Consider the following 19,749-nt stretch of genomic DNA (forward strand, 5'->3'; position numbering starts at 1 on the left):
TAGTAGTCAGAAACAGTGCCAGAAACACAGAGTCACTGCCCCCTAACACCCTAGGACGGACCACCACCCCCACCTCTGCACCTTTAATGGGATTCCGTGCTAGACTAGAACTGGGGTAGACCGTCGCAAAGGGGTACGGGGCCAGGCTGAAGACTTCAGAGAAGGTTCTAGCACTACAAGTGCAACAGAGGTAAGAGGCAGAAATGGGAAGGGGCCTAGAGAGTGGGAGTATCCCAAGCTTTAGCAGGGATAGACAGGAAATATGGATCACTATCTGCCAGCACTGAGCAAGGAACATGAGCGCCCTTACAGGTAACTTGCCCTTAGGAGAACACCAACAAAGAGGCACTTGGGATTCACATGCTGCCAGAAGAGCTGTTTGGCTGCATTTATCAGTTTCTCATTTGTAGTCTGGCCAAAGACAATGACCCTGTCCACCTGTAAGATGAAAGGGGAGGGGCTGAGACGAGGGAGGTGCCAAAGAGCTCAGGATATCAAGAGACAGGATCTCTGAGGGCAGAGGAACTAGGAAAGATCTGAGGTGGGTGTAAATGGCCTTTCTGGAGCGTACTTAGGGTACAAAAAGTCATTTCACCCTGACTTGAAGAGCATCAAAGTGGATTAGGGGTTGCCAAGATATGAAAGCAACCTAAGTGTCCATCAACAGATGAATGGATAAAGAAGATGTGATACATACACACACACACATACACACACACACACACACACACACACACACACACACACAATGGAATACTACTCAGCCATAAAAAAGAAGGAAAATTTGCCATTTGCAGCAATATGGGTAGACCTGGAGGACATTGTGCTAAATGAAATAAGTCAGACAGGACAAAGACAAACACTATATGTTAACACTTATGTGTGGAATCTGAAAAATACAACAAACTAGAGAATAAAACAAAAAAGAAGCAAACTCACACATACGGAGAACAAACTAGTGGTTACTGGTGGTGGGCAATATGGGGGTGGGGGAGTGGGAGACAGAAATTACTGGGTGCAAGATAGGCTCAAGGATGTATTGTACGACATGGGGACTATAGTCAATATTTTATAATAACTGTACTTGTAACGTAATCTTTAAAAATTAAATTTTTAACAAAAATAAAAAATAAAGTGGAGTTTGGGGTAGGGGCAGTGTGTAGCTGGCACATTTAGGCTCACAAAAGCTGACTGTCAAACTTATAGGAATTCTGTGAGTCAGCTGTTAAATATGGCCACTATTAAATATTAAATTGTATAAGCTCACAGTCAAATAAATTACATTAAAAACAAAGGTAATAAATACTAAAACATCATCACTTCCTAATTATTTTACCACATTTCACCATTAAATACTGTTGACCTTATTTACATCCATGTTATATATATTATAGAATTACTATACAAAGGTGTGCTACTGAGCAACTGTTTCTGACTCTGTGGTCAATGAAGCATGTGGGTAGCTTGAAATCAGTCATGGAAGAAGTAGTCATACCATGGAAAATAGCAAAAGCTATTAACCAAGATGATTTTTCCAGATTGCTATTTGAGGCAAATATCTACCAGCATAAAAAAAAATATTTACCAGCATACCACTGAGTAGGGGGTTGCAGTCAGCAGGGTATTGTGCATAGGTTACAGAGAAGCTTTGAAAAATGAGAAACATCCGTGTGGAGGAAAACGTGGAGGAAGGGAGGATTTCTCAGGGAAGGAGCAGTACTCACAGGGACCCTTTGGGTAGCCAGAGACAGCAAGTGCTTCCCCAGAGTAGTCAGGGACTGTTCACAGCTTTCATCTGACTTCTGAAGGAAAGAAACTCATGTCATGCAGTCGCACAGGAGATGGTCAGTAAACAACAAAGACTGTAGTCTGCTAATCTTCAGATCTGAGTAGATCCGAGCCTTTCCTGAAGTCAGCTGTTCCCAGGCCTCTGTCTAGTTATGCAGTTTTGCAAGGAAGGGGGGAGAGTCTGACCTGGACTTGAGCTTGGAGTTCGGTGGCAGTTTTCAGGATGCCTTCCTCTGCCTTAATCACAGCAGTCTTTACAATGCCCCCTCCACACAGCAAAAGCTCCACCTGCTCCGTCCGTACCATCATCATGGCAATCAACAGCAGCACATAGTTCAGAGGGGGCTGATTGGACAAGCATCAGGGTGAAATAGGCTCCCCTATTTTAGAACCCACTTTGCCCACCCAAATCTGGACACCAAATGTCTCTACTGGATAGGGTAAAGTGGACAAAATCCCCAACTGAGATAGTTTCAAGAACTTCTCTGGTGGTCCAGTGATGGACTCCATGCTCCCAATTCAGGGGATCCGGATTCAATCCCTGGTCAGGGAAGTAGATCCCACATGCCGCAACTAAAGATTCTGCATGCCACAACTAAGGCCTGGCACAGCCACATAAGTAAATAAATAAATACTCCCCCCACAAAAATAGATGGGCTTCGCAGGTGACTCAGTGGTAAAGAATCCGCCTGCTGAGCAGGAGTGTCTTACCCCTTGTGGGTTGCTCTTGGGAAGGATTCTGTCTGCACTGGCATCTGTCAGATAGACCAGGAGGGTGCGGCCTGGCAGTGGGGGCAGGCTGTGTTTGACGGAGAGGTTCACAGCTGTCTCCAGGGCCTGTCGATACCGAGCCAGCATCTCACGGTCACATTTCAACTGTCTGCAGGCAGGAAAGAAGCAGACGGAGGGCTCAGGGGCTTCTCTGTTTGCCACTTGAAGGCAGACGGGAAGATGAGAACTTGCCACTCAAGTATTAAGTCTCCACCCATCCACAGCCCGTCTCCAGTGTCAGTAGAAAAATAGGGACAGAACTTCCCTTGGCCCCATTCTACAGGACTCTGCTAATCCATCCCATGGAGTAGACCCACTCTCAGACACTGCTTGCCATGCTTACCACATCAACCCGTATTTACTTCATGAAGCAAGATTTAACTGCAACTTTTTTGGGGGGTGGGGGCTGTGCAGGGCAGCTTTGGATATATGAGTTGCCTAACCAGGGACAAAACTGGTCCCAGTAGTTAGAGTACCAGGAAATTTCCAACTGCTGCTTATTTTTAAATTGCAATTTGAAGAACAAACACTAACTTCTTACTCTGAAAAATGGCAATTAAAGGAAAAAGAAACATTCATCCCACCTTTCCAAGACAATCTCTATTTCAAAGTAACTAAATAGCTTTAGTTCACAGAGGGTGGTTCTTTTCAGAGCTCCAGCTAGTAAATATGGGGAATGATAGAAAATGTATCATATTATTTGGCATTTGTTTTTAAAAACATCTTCAAAAAAAGAAAAGAGAGGGATCAGGAAATGAAGGCTGGTAAAATCATGATTTTTCACTGAATGGGAGTCCATTATGTTATTCTCATTACATGTTTAATTTTTTTCATCATTTTTTTAATCTAGAGAAGCCAGCAGTCTCTACCATTGCCTATTCAGTAGAAATAAATTACAATTAATGAAATGAAATTGAAACTATACATGTAATGTAAGGTTTTCTAGTAGCCACATTTTAAAAAGTAAAAAGAAACAGGAAAGATCAATATCACATTTAATTTAGTCTAATGTACATAGGTACATATATATATATGTATTTTTCACTTCAACATGTTAATACAAAAATTAAAAATGAGATATTTTGCATCCCTCTTCACATTGTCCTCAAAATCTAGCACATCTCAGTTCCCACTAGTCACATTTCAAGTGTTCAAGAGCCTCATGTGGCTGGTGGCTACCAAGATGACCAGCAAAGACATACTGTTAGGACTACACCCTCAGCTTAATTCTTTAATGGCCCTGTGTTCAGCCACTGATCCACTCATTCAGGCAAGTCCTGGCCACTGAGTCCTATTAGAAGGTTAGATGAGACCTGCATTTGTCTTGAATGAAAATGAATGAAGAAGTATCTAAAAGAACAAAATTCTGGGAATTCATCAAGCTTACAGAACCGATTTTATACCTATCTTTGAGTCTGCTTGAGGATAACAATCTTTATACGTATCAAAAGAGAAAGGAAAGTGAATGGGTCAGAAAATACACAGAAGAGAGAAACAAAAAGAAAAAGAAACAGATAAAACAGAGAAGAAAAAGAAAGACGAGTATGAACCAGAGCATAGGTAGAGAGGCACTATCGGGTACAAAGAGGAAGGGAAATGCCACATAGGCTGACAGAGTCCACAGAAACCAATAAGCAACCACAGATACTAGAGTGGAGGCCAAACACTGATTTTGTTCCACTATCTCTCTGCAGGACAAAGTTAAAGACTAGGTTTTCTATGCACAAGACGATCGGAAACAGTCAAGTTTCAGTGGTTGGGAGACTGACAAGCATGTTTTCACAGAATAAAAGCTGGGGTTTCAAGATGACTTCCAAGCCCTTTTAGGGTGCTTCTCATGCCCACCCCTTGCTCCCAGATGGCACATACTCACGCACACACCTGGCCTTGTGTATTTTCAGCTTCTTCCGCTTGAGCTGTTCATATATCACAGGGATCATCATTGCTGTCCGAAGTTCCCGACGGCTTGGTTGGCGAAACTGCCAGGAATAGGCATGCTTCTTGCCATATTTTGTGTTTTTAATTATTATCTGCTTTATCAGTTGTGTGTTGGAAGGAAATGGCAACTCTGGGTGGCAACAGGTAAGTATCTGAGTTAGGCAGCTTCTATTCCCTCCTCTTATCTTCCCATCAATGCTGTCTTGAGGAGGCTGGCCAGTGTCTGACCTCTGCCCACCCCATACACTGAGAGTGGAAAGTAAGAGGCTGAAAATACCAGTGCTGCTATCTCATCTGTTCTCAGACATGAGAGATAAACAGGAGTTGGAAGAAGAGAGATATTACCTTTCTTTTCGAGTTGAGCCTCAAGGTCATTGATGGAATCATGAGCGTTAAGGAATCTGAATGGAAACTGCCGACTGTGGATCACTGTCTTCTACAAAGCAAAAAGAGGGGTCATGAGCAGAGGACCAAGAGGGATGGGGAGCATCAGAGGCTTCAGGGGCCAGGAAGATGAGATAACCCCATTATTAGATCTGTGGGAAGGTGGGAAAGGACAAAATAGATATTAGACAAAGGTAGAAAAGAATAGATGTCCTGAGAGACTATGAGGAAAGAAAAAAGGAGAGGAAGTAACAGAAGGTTGCCTGTTTCTTTCATATCAGACTCCCTCCTAAGTGAGTTAAATCACAGAAATGATCTCAGAAAATAAAAAGGAAAGTTCTCAAACAGCACAGTGGCTATGACCCTCCCCAGCCACTCAGAGAAGCCTGGCTCCCCGCCCCTCACACGTACAGCATGCTGGAGTCTCTGGAGCACAAGCTCATGGTGACGGGCGCTGATTCCAACCCGCAGCAGGTTGCGCAGGTTCCGAAGCATGGCCATGAAGGGGAGTTTCCCACTGTCTGCCGAAGGTAGACATAGGGTGGCAAAAGCAAACAAAGGATGAATGAGAGAGGTCAGAGATCAGAGCAAGACGACCAGAGGCCTGGGAGAATATGCACGTTAGAGGAAATGAGGTACTAATAAGTGATCTATTGTCCACAAAATGTTTTAAAGGCCTGGAAAGATAAAAATTGGGTTGCCTGATATTGGAACAAAATCTGTACATTTATGGAATTAGCTATTTCAACAAACAACTTAGGTCATCACTTTGTTGGCTTCAGTCCTGAGACTGGGCTTAACTGGCAAAATACATTCTCTACAATAATGATTTCCAAACTTTTTAGATGGCTAAAAGAGAAATTTCCAAGTGTAATCTTATAAATTATATACATGGAGTACTAGCAACCATGTAACATGGACTAAGTGATTACAGGAGTTCAATCTGTATAGTAAATACTGGAAACACTCTTTAGATAAAGGTAGACATAAACAGGAGGTGTGATATTTTTCCTGGGTACCCCCCCAAAACACACTCAGACCACATTACAGCCCTGGCCTATGAGGCCGCAAACCACATCCCAGTCACTAGCCCTACCATCAACAGCTTTCAACAGGAAACTGGTGGTACCTTTTTAAGGTTATATAAGTCTCATTTGAATTATAGCTAGAAAGCTTTCAGCCTCCTGGAAGTCCTGGGGTTCTCCAGTCATAAGTCTTCTTCTGAGTTAGATTGTGTAAAACAATTAAGTTGTATACACAGTGTAAATGATATGTGACAAGTCATGAACTATTGCATCCTTTGTCAACTCATAAGTTTTGCTCAAATGTTGCTATATATGAAAGATATACTGATCAATTTGATAAGAAATTAAATTCAATATCATATTCTTTGATACACTAGAATATAAAATGAATACTCATTCTATAGATGAAGTAGTTCACTGACTTCAATCTAAAAAACCTGTTAATGAGTTACTAATGAGCCTCTGAGGGCCAAAGAGGGATCTGTATATCTAATTATATTTTATCTTATATTGTATACTTTATTTTTTACATTTATCTTCATATCTATATTTATATAAGTTATGTAGTTCCTAAAGTACACAATTTCTTAGTACATGTATAAAATTTTTAAAAATACATGTACATATATTCTGGTGTATCCCAAAAATTCTTTCTGCAATATATAATCCAGTGGGCTGGGGACCACTGCATTAGATTATGGGCATTTGTCTCAACCAAGATAAATGGCACAGTTTTAATTTTCAGGGGCAGAGGGAGGAAGAGGAGATGATGCATACTAGAATCACCAAGACATGCTAGCTGCCATCCAGGTCTCTTTATCCCACTCTGCCCAAAGTTGTACCAAATGTTGGGAAAAATGCTGTCAAGCCTGTGTGCGCGCATGTGTGTGTCTTTCTGTGTTTTAATTCTCATGTGATTCTGATATATACACCGTCAGTGACAATTACAAAGTGAGAGGAATGATAAGCGGCCGAGCTACTTGGTTGCCCTGAGTACAGTCTATAAATGACAGCTCACAGAAAAAGAAAAGCCTGGGTTTCTGAAGCTCCAAAATATGAAGTCCATAAACTCAAACAGCCAGGACTTTCTGCTGGTCCTTTCTGCTGGTCCAGTGGATAAAAGTCCACCTCGCAATGCAAGGGACTCGGGTTCGATCCCTGGTCAAGGAGCCAAGATCTCACATGCTGTGGAGCTACTGAGCCTGCATACAACTAGAGAGTCGGTGCAACACAATGAAAGATTCTACGGGTGCAAGGAAGACCCCACGCACCGTAACTAATACCTGACACAGTCAACTAAAAAACAAACAAACGAAAACAAAACAAACGCAGGAAACCCTCAAGCAGGCAAAAAGTCTACAGTCAGACAGAAAGAAGCTGATTTTAAACTTTCAAAGATGAAGGAGGAAGTAAAAGAAAACATGGTATAAAAAGGGCCTTCTATAGTTAAAAATAAACTAGCAAGAAAACAGATTGAGAGTAACTTGGTCCTCCCCACCTGAATTATTTTTACTCATGTGGGCATATGACCTAGAACATCTGTGTCCTAAAAATGGGCTTTGGTGGAGATTTCAATGTGCCATGTCCCAGTCCTACTTTGTCTGGAAGAGTGACACAGATATTGGCACAAGTGATATCAGAGAGAAGGTGATGCTTTTGTCATGTATTGATAAAGGCTTGTACTATATCACCTAACATATCATCTAATCACGTCTGAAATTATGACCTGCCTACGATGTCAGTGCTATTCAAAGCAGAGGCCACTGACCACTTTGGTGTGGTCAATAGCAGACCTGTTAAATCCAGTCATGTCCAGTGATGAAACTACCAAGTGAGAATAACTGCACCACGCCATGGAAACTTCTCTTTCAGGGGCCAAAATGTAGAGGCATGAGTGAGGAAGACAGGAAGGGAGTGTGATAGTCAAGGTTACTCTACCGATGAGTTCCTCCCAGACGGTGGCCTTGTTTCCCCGTAAGCTCAGCTCCCGCTCCCAGGTCTCTGGTCGAGCGAGCTTCATGCGCTTCCCGGCTTTGCTAGAATCCCAGGGCCCTGGGAGGCGGCTTCGAGAAAAGGCCTGTAGGTTGGAGGGGTATCTGAAACAGAGAAGAAAAACATCATTTCAAAGGCATCTGAAAATAACTCGGAAAGGAACAGTGAGTCAGTCAAAGCCAGTAAGTCCCGGTTAAGGCCAGGTCTGCTTCAACTATAAGGACTGGGGCTATGGGCATTGAAGAGTCAGGCGGTTATCCAGCTGGAGTGTGCATCTTCTCACCTGCAGCCCAGCAGGGCCTGGACAAGCTGTGCAGGCTCATGGATGTGCAGTCTCCGTACCAACTTCTTCAGGGTGAACCTTTGCTCACTCTTTTTCTCTGACACTGAACCATAGGTTGTCTCAAACTGTGGAAATATTCCCAAGTCCCACAGGGGTCATTCAATCTATGACATGGTCATTTTCTTCAGAAAACAAAAAACAAGACCATCCTACACCTAGATTTGACAAAGAATAGAACTAAAGAGTAAAACTCTTCAGCGGCAGGAGCTTCTGAGTAGGTGTGTGGGGTCACTGTGTTTCATCTACACAAGTCGGACTATCAATGGTTAACAACGGATGAACGGCTTGTGAAAAGCAAGATGGGGCTTGACTAAACAGAGAAGACCCAGTTCTTAGAGGGAGAGAGAGGGAAAGCAGCTCTTATTTAAATCATTGATGGGCTTCCCTGGTGGTCCAGTGGTTAAGACTCCATGCTTCCACCGCAGGAGGCATGGGTTCAATCCCTGGTTGGGGAACAAATGTCTGAGACTTGGAGCATGCAACTGGAGCACAGTGTAAGCTGTGAGGAGCTAAAAAATGTAAGAAGCTGGCTTTCAAAATCTTCTATCTTAAAAGAGCTAAGTTTGGGATATATTAACAGGATGAAAAGACCAGTGGACCAACTGAGGATGTGTTTTCTTGTAATACTAACATATTTCCCTAATAATCTTATTTTAATGAATATGATATCATAGTTCAGATCCAGGTATTGTTAGAAATCCTTTAAATACAGTAACTGATTTAGTTACTCCTCACAAAAAACCCAATGAAGTAGGTCCTGCTAGTATCCGATTCATTTTATATGTGAGGAAAAAGAGGCAAGAGAAGGTAAGTCATTTGACCAAGGTTGCACAGCCAGCAAGTAAGGAGTGGGGATGGGGTGGGATTCAAAACTAGGTGGTCTGGATCCAGATTCTATGCTCTTAACCACTAAGCGTGTGTGTGTGTGAATGCTAAGTCACTTCAGTCGTGTTTGACCCTTTGCGACCCTATGGCAACCGTAGCCCACCAGGCCCCTCTGTCCACGGGCTTCTCCAGGCAAAACTACTGGAGTGGGTTGCCATGCACTCCTCCAGGGGATCTTCCCGACCCCACGACTGAACCTGCATCTCTTATGTCTCCTGTGTTGGCAGATGGTTTTTTACTACTAGCGCCACCTGGGAAGCCATAACCACTAAGACTAGTGCCTAATTTGTTATTAAAGTAAAAAAGAAAATAAAAATTTTTTATTTGGCTTATTTTTTTAAATTCCTGTGGAAGGTAGAGATTCCATAATGTTTTTAACTCACTTATCGAGCTGGACATGACCTCTGTCAGTAAAGAATGACACCAAGGAGAGCAAAGTGGAAACAAAAGGAGCCTTTCCCAGTGTTCTCAAAGCCCCAAAACCACAGCTGAGAATTCCAAGGACACTGGCATGTGCCTACTATACCCACTACTAGTATTTCTAGACCAAATGGAATTCCATTTCTAAGTGTTAATTGAGAAAAGATTGTACATGTACATTTAGAACCCCAGAAAAAGGCATTCACCATCCTCTGTTCACCTCGAATACGCCAAATGAACCTTGGCAAATAGGTCTGTGTCTCAGAAAATGTATGTTCCTTCTGTAAGGACAGAAGAAACTGTTTCAAAAAGGGAGGTGATGGTTGTCCTTAAAGAGACCCATTCCAATAGCCCATCTCTATCACAAAGGAAGCGGCTGGGAAAGAGGCGGGCCCTGCTCTCTGCTGCCTGAGCTCTACTCAGCTCCTCTGCATTTCTCTGACTCCCTCTGTTCCTGGTGGTAGAAACATGTCAGTTGTTTAGAGAAGGTTGGGCGGCGGAGGGAAAATCAGTGTGTTCCCTCACCTTGCCTGCCCACCCCCCACACCCCGCCAACTTTCTAGGGAAAAAAGGGGCCAGGCTGTAAATGATCAGGGTTGAGGCAGGGACTGACTGGCAGGCGGGGTGGCCGTCGGGGGCGCCGTTTGGCCCGGTGCTTCCGAGGGTTGTACTTAGCCAGCTGGTACTCATCAAACTGGGAAAATTTGTCCCTCATCGCAGCACGCAGGCAGGCAGGCAGGGGCGCGAGACAGTCTTCCTGTTCTCTACACAGGAGCTGTCAAAGAGATGAAACACCATCAAGGGTGAGACCACTTCATGGGGTTCAGTAACAGCACAGGATACAAAGTCCCCAGGCCCAGCTCAACAATGGCAATTTCTGTGGTCCTGGACCTGTCAGCAGACTCCTCAGAGTTTTCTTCTCTTCACTGTAAACACGAGGTCCAGAGTAACACCAATTTTTCTCAAACTCCGCCCAGCCCTTCTGAGTCATGCCCTCCCTGTTGGGCAACCCAGCCTGGTACTGCAAGAAACTGTCCTGTCTGGGCACCAGGCTTGAGACAGCAGGTCAAAGTGTCTGAGAGTTTTCTCCAGGGATGCAGTGAGCAAAGGAAAGGGAACCAAGTGAGAATCCAAGCTCAGGAAACTGAATGCCATACCTCGTAGAACCTGGCTACCTGGATCCAATCGGAAGGCAACTGGACAATGGCACAGAAGTACCGTCGCAGGTAGGGGCGGCAGAGTGGCAGGAAGGCAGCAATGGCCAAGACTTTGTTGGCCACATCCCGGACATTCAGCTGCTGCCTGGTGTACAGAGATGCCTAGGGAACAGGGTAGGTAGCGCTGGCCTCTCAGCCACCTCTTCATTGCATCGTGCCATAAACTAACTTCCTTATCTAACCTGCCTGCATAAAACCTTTCCTGAGCCCTCCATACTGTCTGTAAAGTCCAAGCTTCTTGGCTTGGCATTCTACATGCTCCATAATCTAGCCCTTATTCACCAGTCTTCTCCTAAGTCTACATACCTCCACTTAAGGGCCTTTAACCCTTTCCCTCTTTGGAGGGCTTCTCTGGTGGTCGAGACAGTAGAGAAACTGCCTGCAATGCAGGAGACCCAGGTTCGATCCCTGGGTCAGGAAGATCCCCTGGAGAAGGGAATGGCAACCTACTCCAGTATCTTGCCTGGAGAATTCCATGGACAGAGGAGACTGGCGGGCTACAGTCCATGGGATCGCAAAGACTGGACATGACTGAGTGACCAATACTTTCACTTTCACTTTCCCTCTTTGGAAGACCTCTCACTTTTCAGACTGCTGATTTATCCTGCCATCTTCCAAAGTCTAATAGGAAATATTTTCCCCCTCTTCTCTGCTTCTGAGACATTTGCTATCTACTACTCCATTTGCATTTACATAATATCTGGGATTGCTTTGGTTTCCCTAACAATACCACACATGCCCTAAGAGCCAGATCCAAGTATCATTATATCTTTTGGTATAGCCCTCAAGGCATTGTGTATTTAGCCTGTGTACTTATTAAAAAGCAGAGATATTACTTTGCCAACAAAGGTCCGTCTAGTCAAGGCCACTGTTTTTCCAGTGGTCATGTATGGATGTGAGAGTTGGACTGTAAAGAAAGCTGAGTGCTGAAGAATTGATGCTTTTGAACTGTGGTGTTGGAGAAGACTCTTGAGAGTCCCTTGGACTGCAAGGAGGTCCAACCAGTCCATCCTAAAGGAGATCAGTCCTTTGGAAGGAATGAAGCTAAAGCTGAAACTCCAATACTTTGCCCACCTCATGCAAAGAGTTGACTTTTTGGAAAAGACCCTGATGCTGGGAGGGATTGGGGGCAGGAGGAGAAGGGGACAACAGAGGATGAGATGGTTGGATGGCACCACCAACTCGATGGACATGGGTTTGAGTGAACTCTGGGAGTTGGTGATGGACAGGGAGACCTGGCGTGCTGTGATTCATAGGGTCGCAAAGAGTCAGACACGACTGAGTGACTGAACTGAACTGAACTGAACTTACTAAATAAACAAACCCTAGTATATTCTTTCTCAATCCTCTCTTCCCCTCCTCCTCAGAGAACCCTAGGGACTGGGCCTCAGGCTCACCCAAAGATCCTACTGTCTTCCTAAGTAAAGCTCCTCCCGCCCCTAATATGAATCTGCCCACCATCCCCATCATATACCATAACCAAATTCCCTTCCTCCTAGCTTCCCACTCCCATCCCTTCCTTCACGTCACAATACCTTGAGGATAAATTCAGGCTCAAAGCGGGCAACTTCGCTACAGACTTTGAGGAGGAAAGCCTGGGTAGAGTACGCTGCATCATTTCTGTTTACATTTGCCACCAGCGAAGAACACAGAAAGCTCATGAGAACCATCTGGGAATCAAGAAAGAGAGGGAAGAAAGGGAGGAAAGGGGTCAGAAGGACCAACTTAAGCATCCACTCAGGCCAACTTACAATGTCAAAGACAGAGAAAAAGAACCCAGATTCAGGAAGATGTTTGTCTGGCTAAGAGGTCTGAAAAAGAGGATTAGCAAGTGAAACACCAGAGCTCCTGCCCCTTCTTTCCATGGAGAGAATCTGGATCAGCCTTTGGTGACCATTCTTCTCACCTTCCTCATCCCCTCCCCTCCACCATCACCAACCTCTCCCAGCTCCGGAACTTTTACCTTCACTTCCTGAAGGACTTGTTCAGTAGGCTCAGGATGAGATTCAGAGTCCCCAGGGGTGAGCTTCAAGGCCAGCTCCTCCACCTCCTCCTCCTCTCCCAAGCTTAGGCTATAAAAAGGCATTTGAGCCTCTGTCCATTCCTTCTCTTCTGCCTTTTTCTCTCCTGAAGATGACCATCGACCCTGGGGATAGTGGCAGTTATTAATCCCAGCATACACCGGCAGCCCCTCAAACAGACAAAGAGCTGAAAGAAACATCCAGGGCTAGGAAGAGTCCACATCTACCTTCTAGCACCTAAACTCCTCTCCCTTCACACCCTAGCATGGATCTGTCTGGTCTGATGGAGAGACACACTGGCACACACACACACCCTCTCCCAAATCAACATTCTGAGCGTTTGCTCAGATGATTCATGATCTGCTTTTGTCTTCTTATTGATGTCATAGCCGAGAAGCCTGGGGCCCCTCACAACACATCTTCTAATTGCTATTAAGGTATTATGGAGTTAGAAGAAAAAAAGACCAAGTCCCAGATGAATCCCCCAGCAACCGTGATCTTACTCTCTGAGCCTCAGCTTCCTCATCCTCTGCCACCTACCTGATGGGGCTGTTAGAAGATTAAATGGGATGTGTATATGACTGTTTGCAAATTGCAAAGCGCTGAATAAATGTAAGGTGGCAGTAGCTGTAATCCTCACAATGACCCTATGAGGTGGACTTTCACTGACTTCATCTTAAAGGTGAGGAAATTAAAGCTTCAAAGGGTTAAGAGTCTTGCCCAAGTTTGAGTGGCTTGTAATAATAGGTAGAGAAGGGGAAAGGCTCAGATTCACCTTTCCCTCAGTCCAAATCTCAAGTCTCCACAGAAGGAATGTGTATCTGCCTATCGATCCTGACCTGTATACCAAAGGTGTTTATATAGATGTGTAAGTGGACGTGTGTTTGCACATGCACACAGTGAAGTGATCCTGGGTATTACAGTTGTGTCTCTGCCTTGTAAGATCTCAAAAGCACCTGACTGACTCTGCTACTGCAGTATAATGCCAGCTCTCCTCCCATGCAGAGGCTTTCTAAAAATAAAATCTACTTTTGCTCTACTGTTCAGAATCTCTGAACTATATATGCAATAAGAGTATTGATGCTGATGAAGAGAGCCTTTGGGTAAAGGGCACCTCAGGAAGAGACTGTGAGGAGAGAGGGTACACAGACGCAGAACAGAGGGACAGTGTGGCACTGAAAGCTAGTGACTAGAGCATCTAACACATATGGCTGCAGTGAAGACAGCTGCCTGGAGCCATTACCAGAACTGCTTCCTGAACTCTCTCTGGGGCAGAGATGGTTTTCGAGACCCTGGGGCAGGTCAGAAGGCCTCGTCCCTCAGAGAGGTACTGCACCCTCGAGGCTGGAGGCTCAGAGAGCAGGTGGTTGCTGCTGTTCAGGCTGCACAGATCAGCTTGAGCCAAGTGAGATATCTGGAGATTCTGGAGCAATGGGCTGATAGACACAGTGCTCTTTAAAATGGTGAATGTGGCCAGGCACCGGTTCTCCAAGGAGAGGATGTCTGAGTGGGCAGACACATGCCCGGGTGGTTTCTCCAAGGTCTTCAGGTCAGGAAGGGTGGCCAGGCACCGGTTCTCCAAGGAGAGGATGTCTGAGTGGGCAGACACATGCCCGGGTGGTTTCTCCAAGGTCTTCAGGTCAGGAAGGGTGGCCAGGCACCGGTTCTCCAAGGAGAGGATGTCTGAGTGAGTAGACACATGCCCAAGTGGTTTCTCCAACATCTTCGGGTCAGGAAGTGTGGCCAAGCACCGGTTCTTCAAGGAAAGGATGTCCATGTGGGTAGACACGTACCCATGGAATTTCTCCATGACTGGGGCCCAGCCTGTATATAGCTAGAAGGAGAGAAAGACAGATGATGAGCAGCTGGCTGTAGTGGGAATGCATGTGTACTGGGACTAAATCTTTCCCATAGTCTTCCTGGTAATGCCAGTGACCTGAAGGTAGAGAACAACCAATATTTGTTTTTCTAGGACTGGGTTCATTCCAAGGATGTATTCAGGGAGTATTCAATCCAGAGTATACAGGGAGTATTCTAAGGAGGAGGAGTAGGGAAAAGATAAGGCAGAAGTTTAATAAGAGTAAGGAAGTCTTAAAAAGAAAAAGAAAAAGCAAGGGCTTGAGAGGAAAGGAACATGTCTTCACATGAAGGGGTAAGGAAAACTCTAGAGCTATCAGTATGATCCCCACTTAGCACAGGAGCCATACTGGTCATCTGGACTGGATTCTTGGTGAAAGAAAAACAAACCTCTTGATCAGGTATCAATACTCACCACCTCTATTGCTTTTTTTCTCCAAAACTCCAGATGTGTTTTTAATGAGCAGCCATGTTTAAAAACCAGACTATATGATGATCTTTTACTTTTATCTAGTTTCACTTTTTCTATTTCATATTCAGTGCTCCCATTTCATTTAGTTTATGTTTTCCAATTTCTGTCACTTCATTTTTTTTAATGTTCTTGCTCAAGCATAAAATGTTTTTATCAAGCATAGTAGAAAAGCCTTTGTATACATATATATATAGTATGTATAATATATATTTTAGAGAACATGAATTTTTGCCTAGCTAAAAAAATTATGACATTTTGATTCTACTTGTTTGACTCAGTATGAATAGAATGCTAGGATTCTAATTTAAAAAAAAATAGATACAAACAAGCAAAGGTTTACTGTATAGCACAGGGAACTATAGTTAATATCTTGTAATAACCTATAATGGAAAATAATCTGAAAATAATATATGTATATATGTATAACTAATCACCTTGCTGAGCACCTGAAACACTGTAAGTCAACTATACTTCAATAAAATATATAAAGAAAAAATAAAGCAATTTTAAGCAGAAAAAAAAAAATACCATGTCAACATCTTGCCTCTTACTCTTTAACCAACTAAATAGGATTCTATCCCCACTAGTTCTCCAAGGCTACCCTCTTAGGTAACTAATGAAATTCTGGTTACTACAAAAATAGACATATCTTGGCCCCTTATTTACTTTATCTCTCAAGTAGACTATGACACTGTGATCATTCTCTCACTGAAACTCTCCCTTTGGCTTCCATGGTGCCATCCTGGTTTTCCTCTTAAAACCCTGACCGCACCTCTTGGGGGTTCTTCTTCTGCCATTCCTTGAATATTGATATTCTTTAGAATTCTTTTCTAACCCTTCTATATACTACTTTCTCAAGATGGTCTCACCTACTCTGTTGCTCCAAATAACACTGCTACGTTGGCAACTCACATATTTACTCCGTGACCCAGGTCTCATCTGAGCTTCATACTCATTTATCCATTCCCTTGTTGGACATCACCACTTGGATGACCCAAAGGTACCCAATACTCCATAGATCCCAAAGTCATCATTTTTCTACGTCTTCCCCAAATCCACTTCCCCTCATTGCCCCCTCTGCTTACAGGGGTTTGAATCAAATAAGCTTGACTTTGAATCCTGATGAGGCCTTGGACTGGTTCCTTAAACTCTCTGCCACAGTTTCCTCATCGACAAAACTGAAATAAATGCCTACCTCATATAGTTGTACAGGAATAAGTAAGAAAAAAATATATGAAGCACTTAGAGTAGTGCCTGGAGCTTAAATGCAAGTTGTTATTTTTTATTATTATTATCCAATAAACTACCAAATCCTATTGATTCTACTCCTTCATTATCTCCCAAATCTAATTCTCTCTGTTTTGCCTGCCACCATCTCTGCTGAAATGCTCCAGTCCACATGGCACACAGTATGTAGCTCTACCTAAAGGAGCTCCCAATACATACCCCGGAGAAGGCAATGGCAACCCACTCCAGTGTTCTTGCCTGGAGAATCCCAGGGACAGGGGAGCCTGGTGGGCTGCCGTCTATGGGGTCGCACAGAGTCGGACACAACTGAAATGACTTAGTAGCAGCAGCAGCAATACATACCCCAGCCACCATTTACTGCATCACTTTATTTCATCAAGATAAAAATTTATCTTGTTAGGTTATCTGCCTACTTGTTCACCATTTCTCCTTAATAAGATAAAACTCCCTGAAGGTCAGGGTTCCTTTGTCTTGTTCACCTCTGTATGCCCAGCATCACACACACAACCTGGCTTCTAATCTCCCAGTCTCATTTTTTCCTGCTACTCCCATCTAACTTTACACTTGAACCATACAAACTCTTTTCAGCTTATGAATTGCCAAGGTATCTCTTGACTCTCGATCTTTGTACAGGCAGAGGCCTGAAACACTCATCCTTCTACTGAGACCACCCCTCTTCCCCAGCCTCTTCTTTACTAGGCCAAATTCTACTTCCTTCTCTCTCAAGGCCTCAGTTTAACAGTCGGAGCCTCGGGTGAAACCCAGCCCCCAGCCTTGTACAGGTGGTCCTTCGATGTTCCCACACTGTACTTCCTCAAGCAGAGAAGACATCTTTGTATTGTAATTGTCTATTCATTTGTCTTTCATCCCCCCAGACTGTAAATTCCTGAGGATAAAGACCCTTCAGCCTTGTTCACCATTTTCGGAACAGTGCCTAGTCCATGGGATTCAGAAGTTTTTGAAAATCTGGTGAAAGCTATGGAGCTTTTTCACATGAGTATATACTAGTTTACATTCAGTTTTCAGGAAGTCCGCCCATGTATCTCCTAGAATCTCCATTAACTTCAAATTAAGAACTTCCATCTGACAGAATGCTTGAATTAATATTATTAGGAATGTATATACTCTCTTATTTGGACAAATGCTTATCTCCTATTTACATTTAAGTATTTTAGGAAAAAGTATGTTGTTAATACGTAAGAGTTTATGTAATACGTACATAAGTCTTAATATGTAAGAGTTTATGTACTGAAATGTAGAATACTTCCAAGAAGACTTGAATGGACTGACAATCCAGAACTAGAAAGGACAATGGCTACCTCACTGGACATCAGTGTGGGCAAATGGAATGAAGAATGATGGCCTGGATGTCCCTGGTGGCTCAGTGGTAAAGAATCTGCCTGCCGACGCAGGAAACACAGGTTCAATCCCCGGTCAGGGAAGATCCCACATGCCATGGAGCAGCTAAGCCTTGTGCCACAACAGTTGAGCCTGGGCTCTAGAGTCCAGGAGCCGCAATGACTGAGACCACACGCCTCAACTACCGAAAGCCGCAAGCCCTAAAGCCCGTGCTCCGCAACAAGAGAAACTACGCAATGAGAAGCCCCCACTCACCACAAATACAGAAAAGCCCTCACAAAGTAATGAAGACCCAGCACAGCCAAAAACTAATTAATTTACAAAAAAGAATGATGGCCTGACTTGCAGTAACAGGGATGTAACTAAAGATCATCATACTAAGTGAAGTAAGTCAAAAAGAGAAAGACAAACACCATATTATATCACTAATACATGGAATCTAAGATATGGCACAAATGAACCTATCTACAAAACAGGAACTGACTCATAGTCATAAAGAACAGATTTGTGGTTGCCAAAGGGAAGGAAGGGAGGCAGAGGGATGGACTGGGATTGGTACATGCAAGCTATTGGGGTTGGCAGATGCAAACTATTACATTTAAAATGGACAAACAAGGTCCTAATATGTAGAAAGGGGAACTGTATTCAATATCCTGAAAAAACCATAATTGAAAAGAATATTTTAAAATAATGTATATATCTATACAACCAAGTCACTTTGCTTTAAAGCAGAGATTGGCACAACACTGTAAATCAACTATACTTCAATTAAAAAAAAAAAAATTTAACAGCAACAAAAAAGAATGACGGCCCGTATGCTTAGTACATTTCCCTCATGTCTTTGTGCTATATAAGCCCCCAGCAAAAGGAGTGAGGAATCTCAGAATTGACTCAAGACTTTAAAAAGAAGTCCTATCATAAAAATAGAAAAAACTACAGTTACATGTTTTTCTCTCCCTGGTGCTTGTGAAGGAGATTCAACCGACCTACAAATGAAAAGTAAAAATCCCTATCTCGAGTTCCATTCTCCAGGAACAACCACTGCTAAGTTTTATATGAAGAGCTTCGGAAACAAGTACATGTATAGGTCTATACTTCTCCTTCCCCCATATCCACCACCCTCTCCTTTCTTTTGCTTTACACAAAGAGGATCCTTCTTTGATAGTTTGATGTCAGCGCTTTCTATCATTGTAAAGCAGAATTCATCAAGCCAATGTATTGTAATCTGGGGGCTTCCCGGGTGGCTCAGCGGTAAGGAATTCACCTGACGATGCTGGAGACAAAGGTTTGATCCCAGGGTTGGAAAGATCCCCTCGAGAAGGAAATGGCAACCCAATCCAGTATTCTTGCCTAGGAAATCCCATGGACAGAGGAGCCTGGCAGGCTATAAGAGCATGGGGTCGCAAAGAGAGATTCAGTTCAGTTCAGTCGCTCAGTCGTGTCTGACTCTTTGCAACCCCATGGATCGCAGCATGCCAGGCCTCCCTGCCCATCACCAACTCCCAGAGTTTATCCAAACTCATGTCCATTGAGTTGGTAATCCCATCCAACCATCTCATCCTCTGTCGTCCCCTTCTCCTGCTGCCTCCAATCTTTTCCAGCATCAGGGTCTTTCCAAATGAGTCAGTTCTTAGCATCAGGTGGCTAGAGTACTGAAGCTTCAGCTTCAACATCAGTCCTTCCAATGACCACTCAGGACTGATCTCCTTTAGGATGGACTGGTTGGATCTCTTTGCAGTCCAAGGGACTCTCAAGAGTCTTCTCCAACACCACAGTTCAAAAGCATCAATTCTTCAGCACTCAGCTTTCTTTATAGTTCAACTCTCACATCTACACACGATTACTGGAAAAACCATAGCTTTGACTAGATGGACCTTTGTTGACAAAGTAATGTCTCTGCTTTTTAATATGCTATCTAGGTTGGTCATAACTTTCCTTCCAAGGAGTAAGCATCTTTTAATTTCATGGCAGCAATCACCATCCACAGTGATTTTGGAGCCCAAAAACATAAAGTCAGCCACTGTTTCCA

At 43.7% G+C, this 19,749-nt stretch overlaps 1 protein-coding gene across 5 annotated transcripts in view; it reads right to left on the bottom strand.

Moving 5' to 3' along the window:
• Nucleotides 1–19,749, bottom strand: part of TEP1 (telomerase associated protein 1) — a 40,096-nt gene that overhangs the window by 18,860 nt on the left and 1,487 nt on the right. For 3 of the 5 annotated variants that reach the window (XM_006048370.4, XM_025295987.3, XR_006639742.1), the window contains exons 2-15: nucleotides 14,028–14,618; nucleotides 12,727–12,909; nucleotides 12,299–12,433; nucleotides 10,704–10,865; nucleotides 10,160–10,321; nucleotides 8,182–8,306; nucleotides 7,845–8,002; nucleotides 5,293–5,402; nucleotides 4,843–4,933; nucleotides 4,441–4,627; nucleotides 2,500–2,668; nucleotides 1,975–2,133; nucleotides 1,725–1,802; nucleotides 311–438 (exon numbers count right to left, since the gene is read on the bottom strand). In XM_006048370.4, coding sequence (XP_006048432.3) covers nucleotides 311–438; nucleotides 1,725–1,802; nucleotides 1,975–2,133; nucleotides 2,500–2,668; nucleotides 4,441–4,627; nucleotides 4,843–4,933; nucleotides 5,293–5,402; nucleotides 7,845–8,002; nucleotides 8,182–8,306; nucleotides 10,160–10,321; nucleotides 10,704–10,865; nucleotides 12,299–12,433; nucleotides 12,727–12,909; nucleotides 14,028–14,594 — 2,414 coding nt within the window. In that variant the 5' untranslated portion in view covers nucleotides 14,595–14,618. Of the gene's footprint in view, nucleotides 1–310; nucleotides 439–1,724; nucleotides 1,803–1,974; nucleotides 2,134–2,499; nucleotides 2,669–4,440; nucleotides 4,628–4,842; nucleotides 4,934–5,292; nucleotides 5,403–7,844; nucleotides 8,003–8,181; nucleotides 8,307–9,752; nucleotides 9,825–10,159; nucleotides 10,322–10,703; nucleotides 10,866–12,298; nucleotides 12,434–12,726; nucleotides 12,910–14,027; nucleotides 14,619–19,749 lie in introns of those variants that run through there. The other 2 variants (XM_006048369.4, XM_025295988.3) reach the window with 2 other exon arrangements.

This window comes from Bubalus bubalis, chromosome 11 (genome assembly GCF_019923935.1).
Source record: "Bubalus bubalis isolate 160015118507 breed Murrah chromosome 11, NDDB_SH_1, whole genome shotgun sequence".
Taxonomy (NCBI): Eukaryota; Metazoa; Chordata; class Mammalia; order Artiodactyla; family Bovidae; genus Bubalus; species Bubalus bubalis.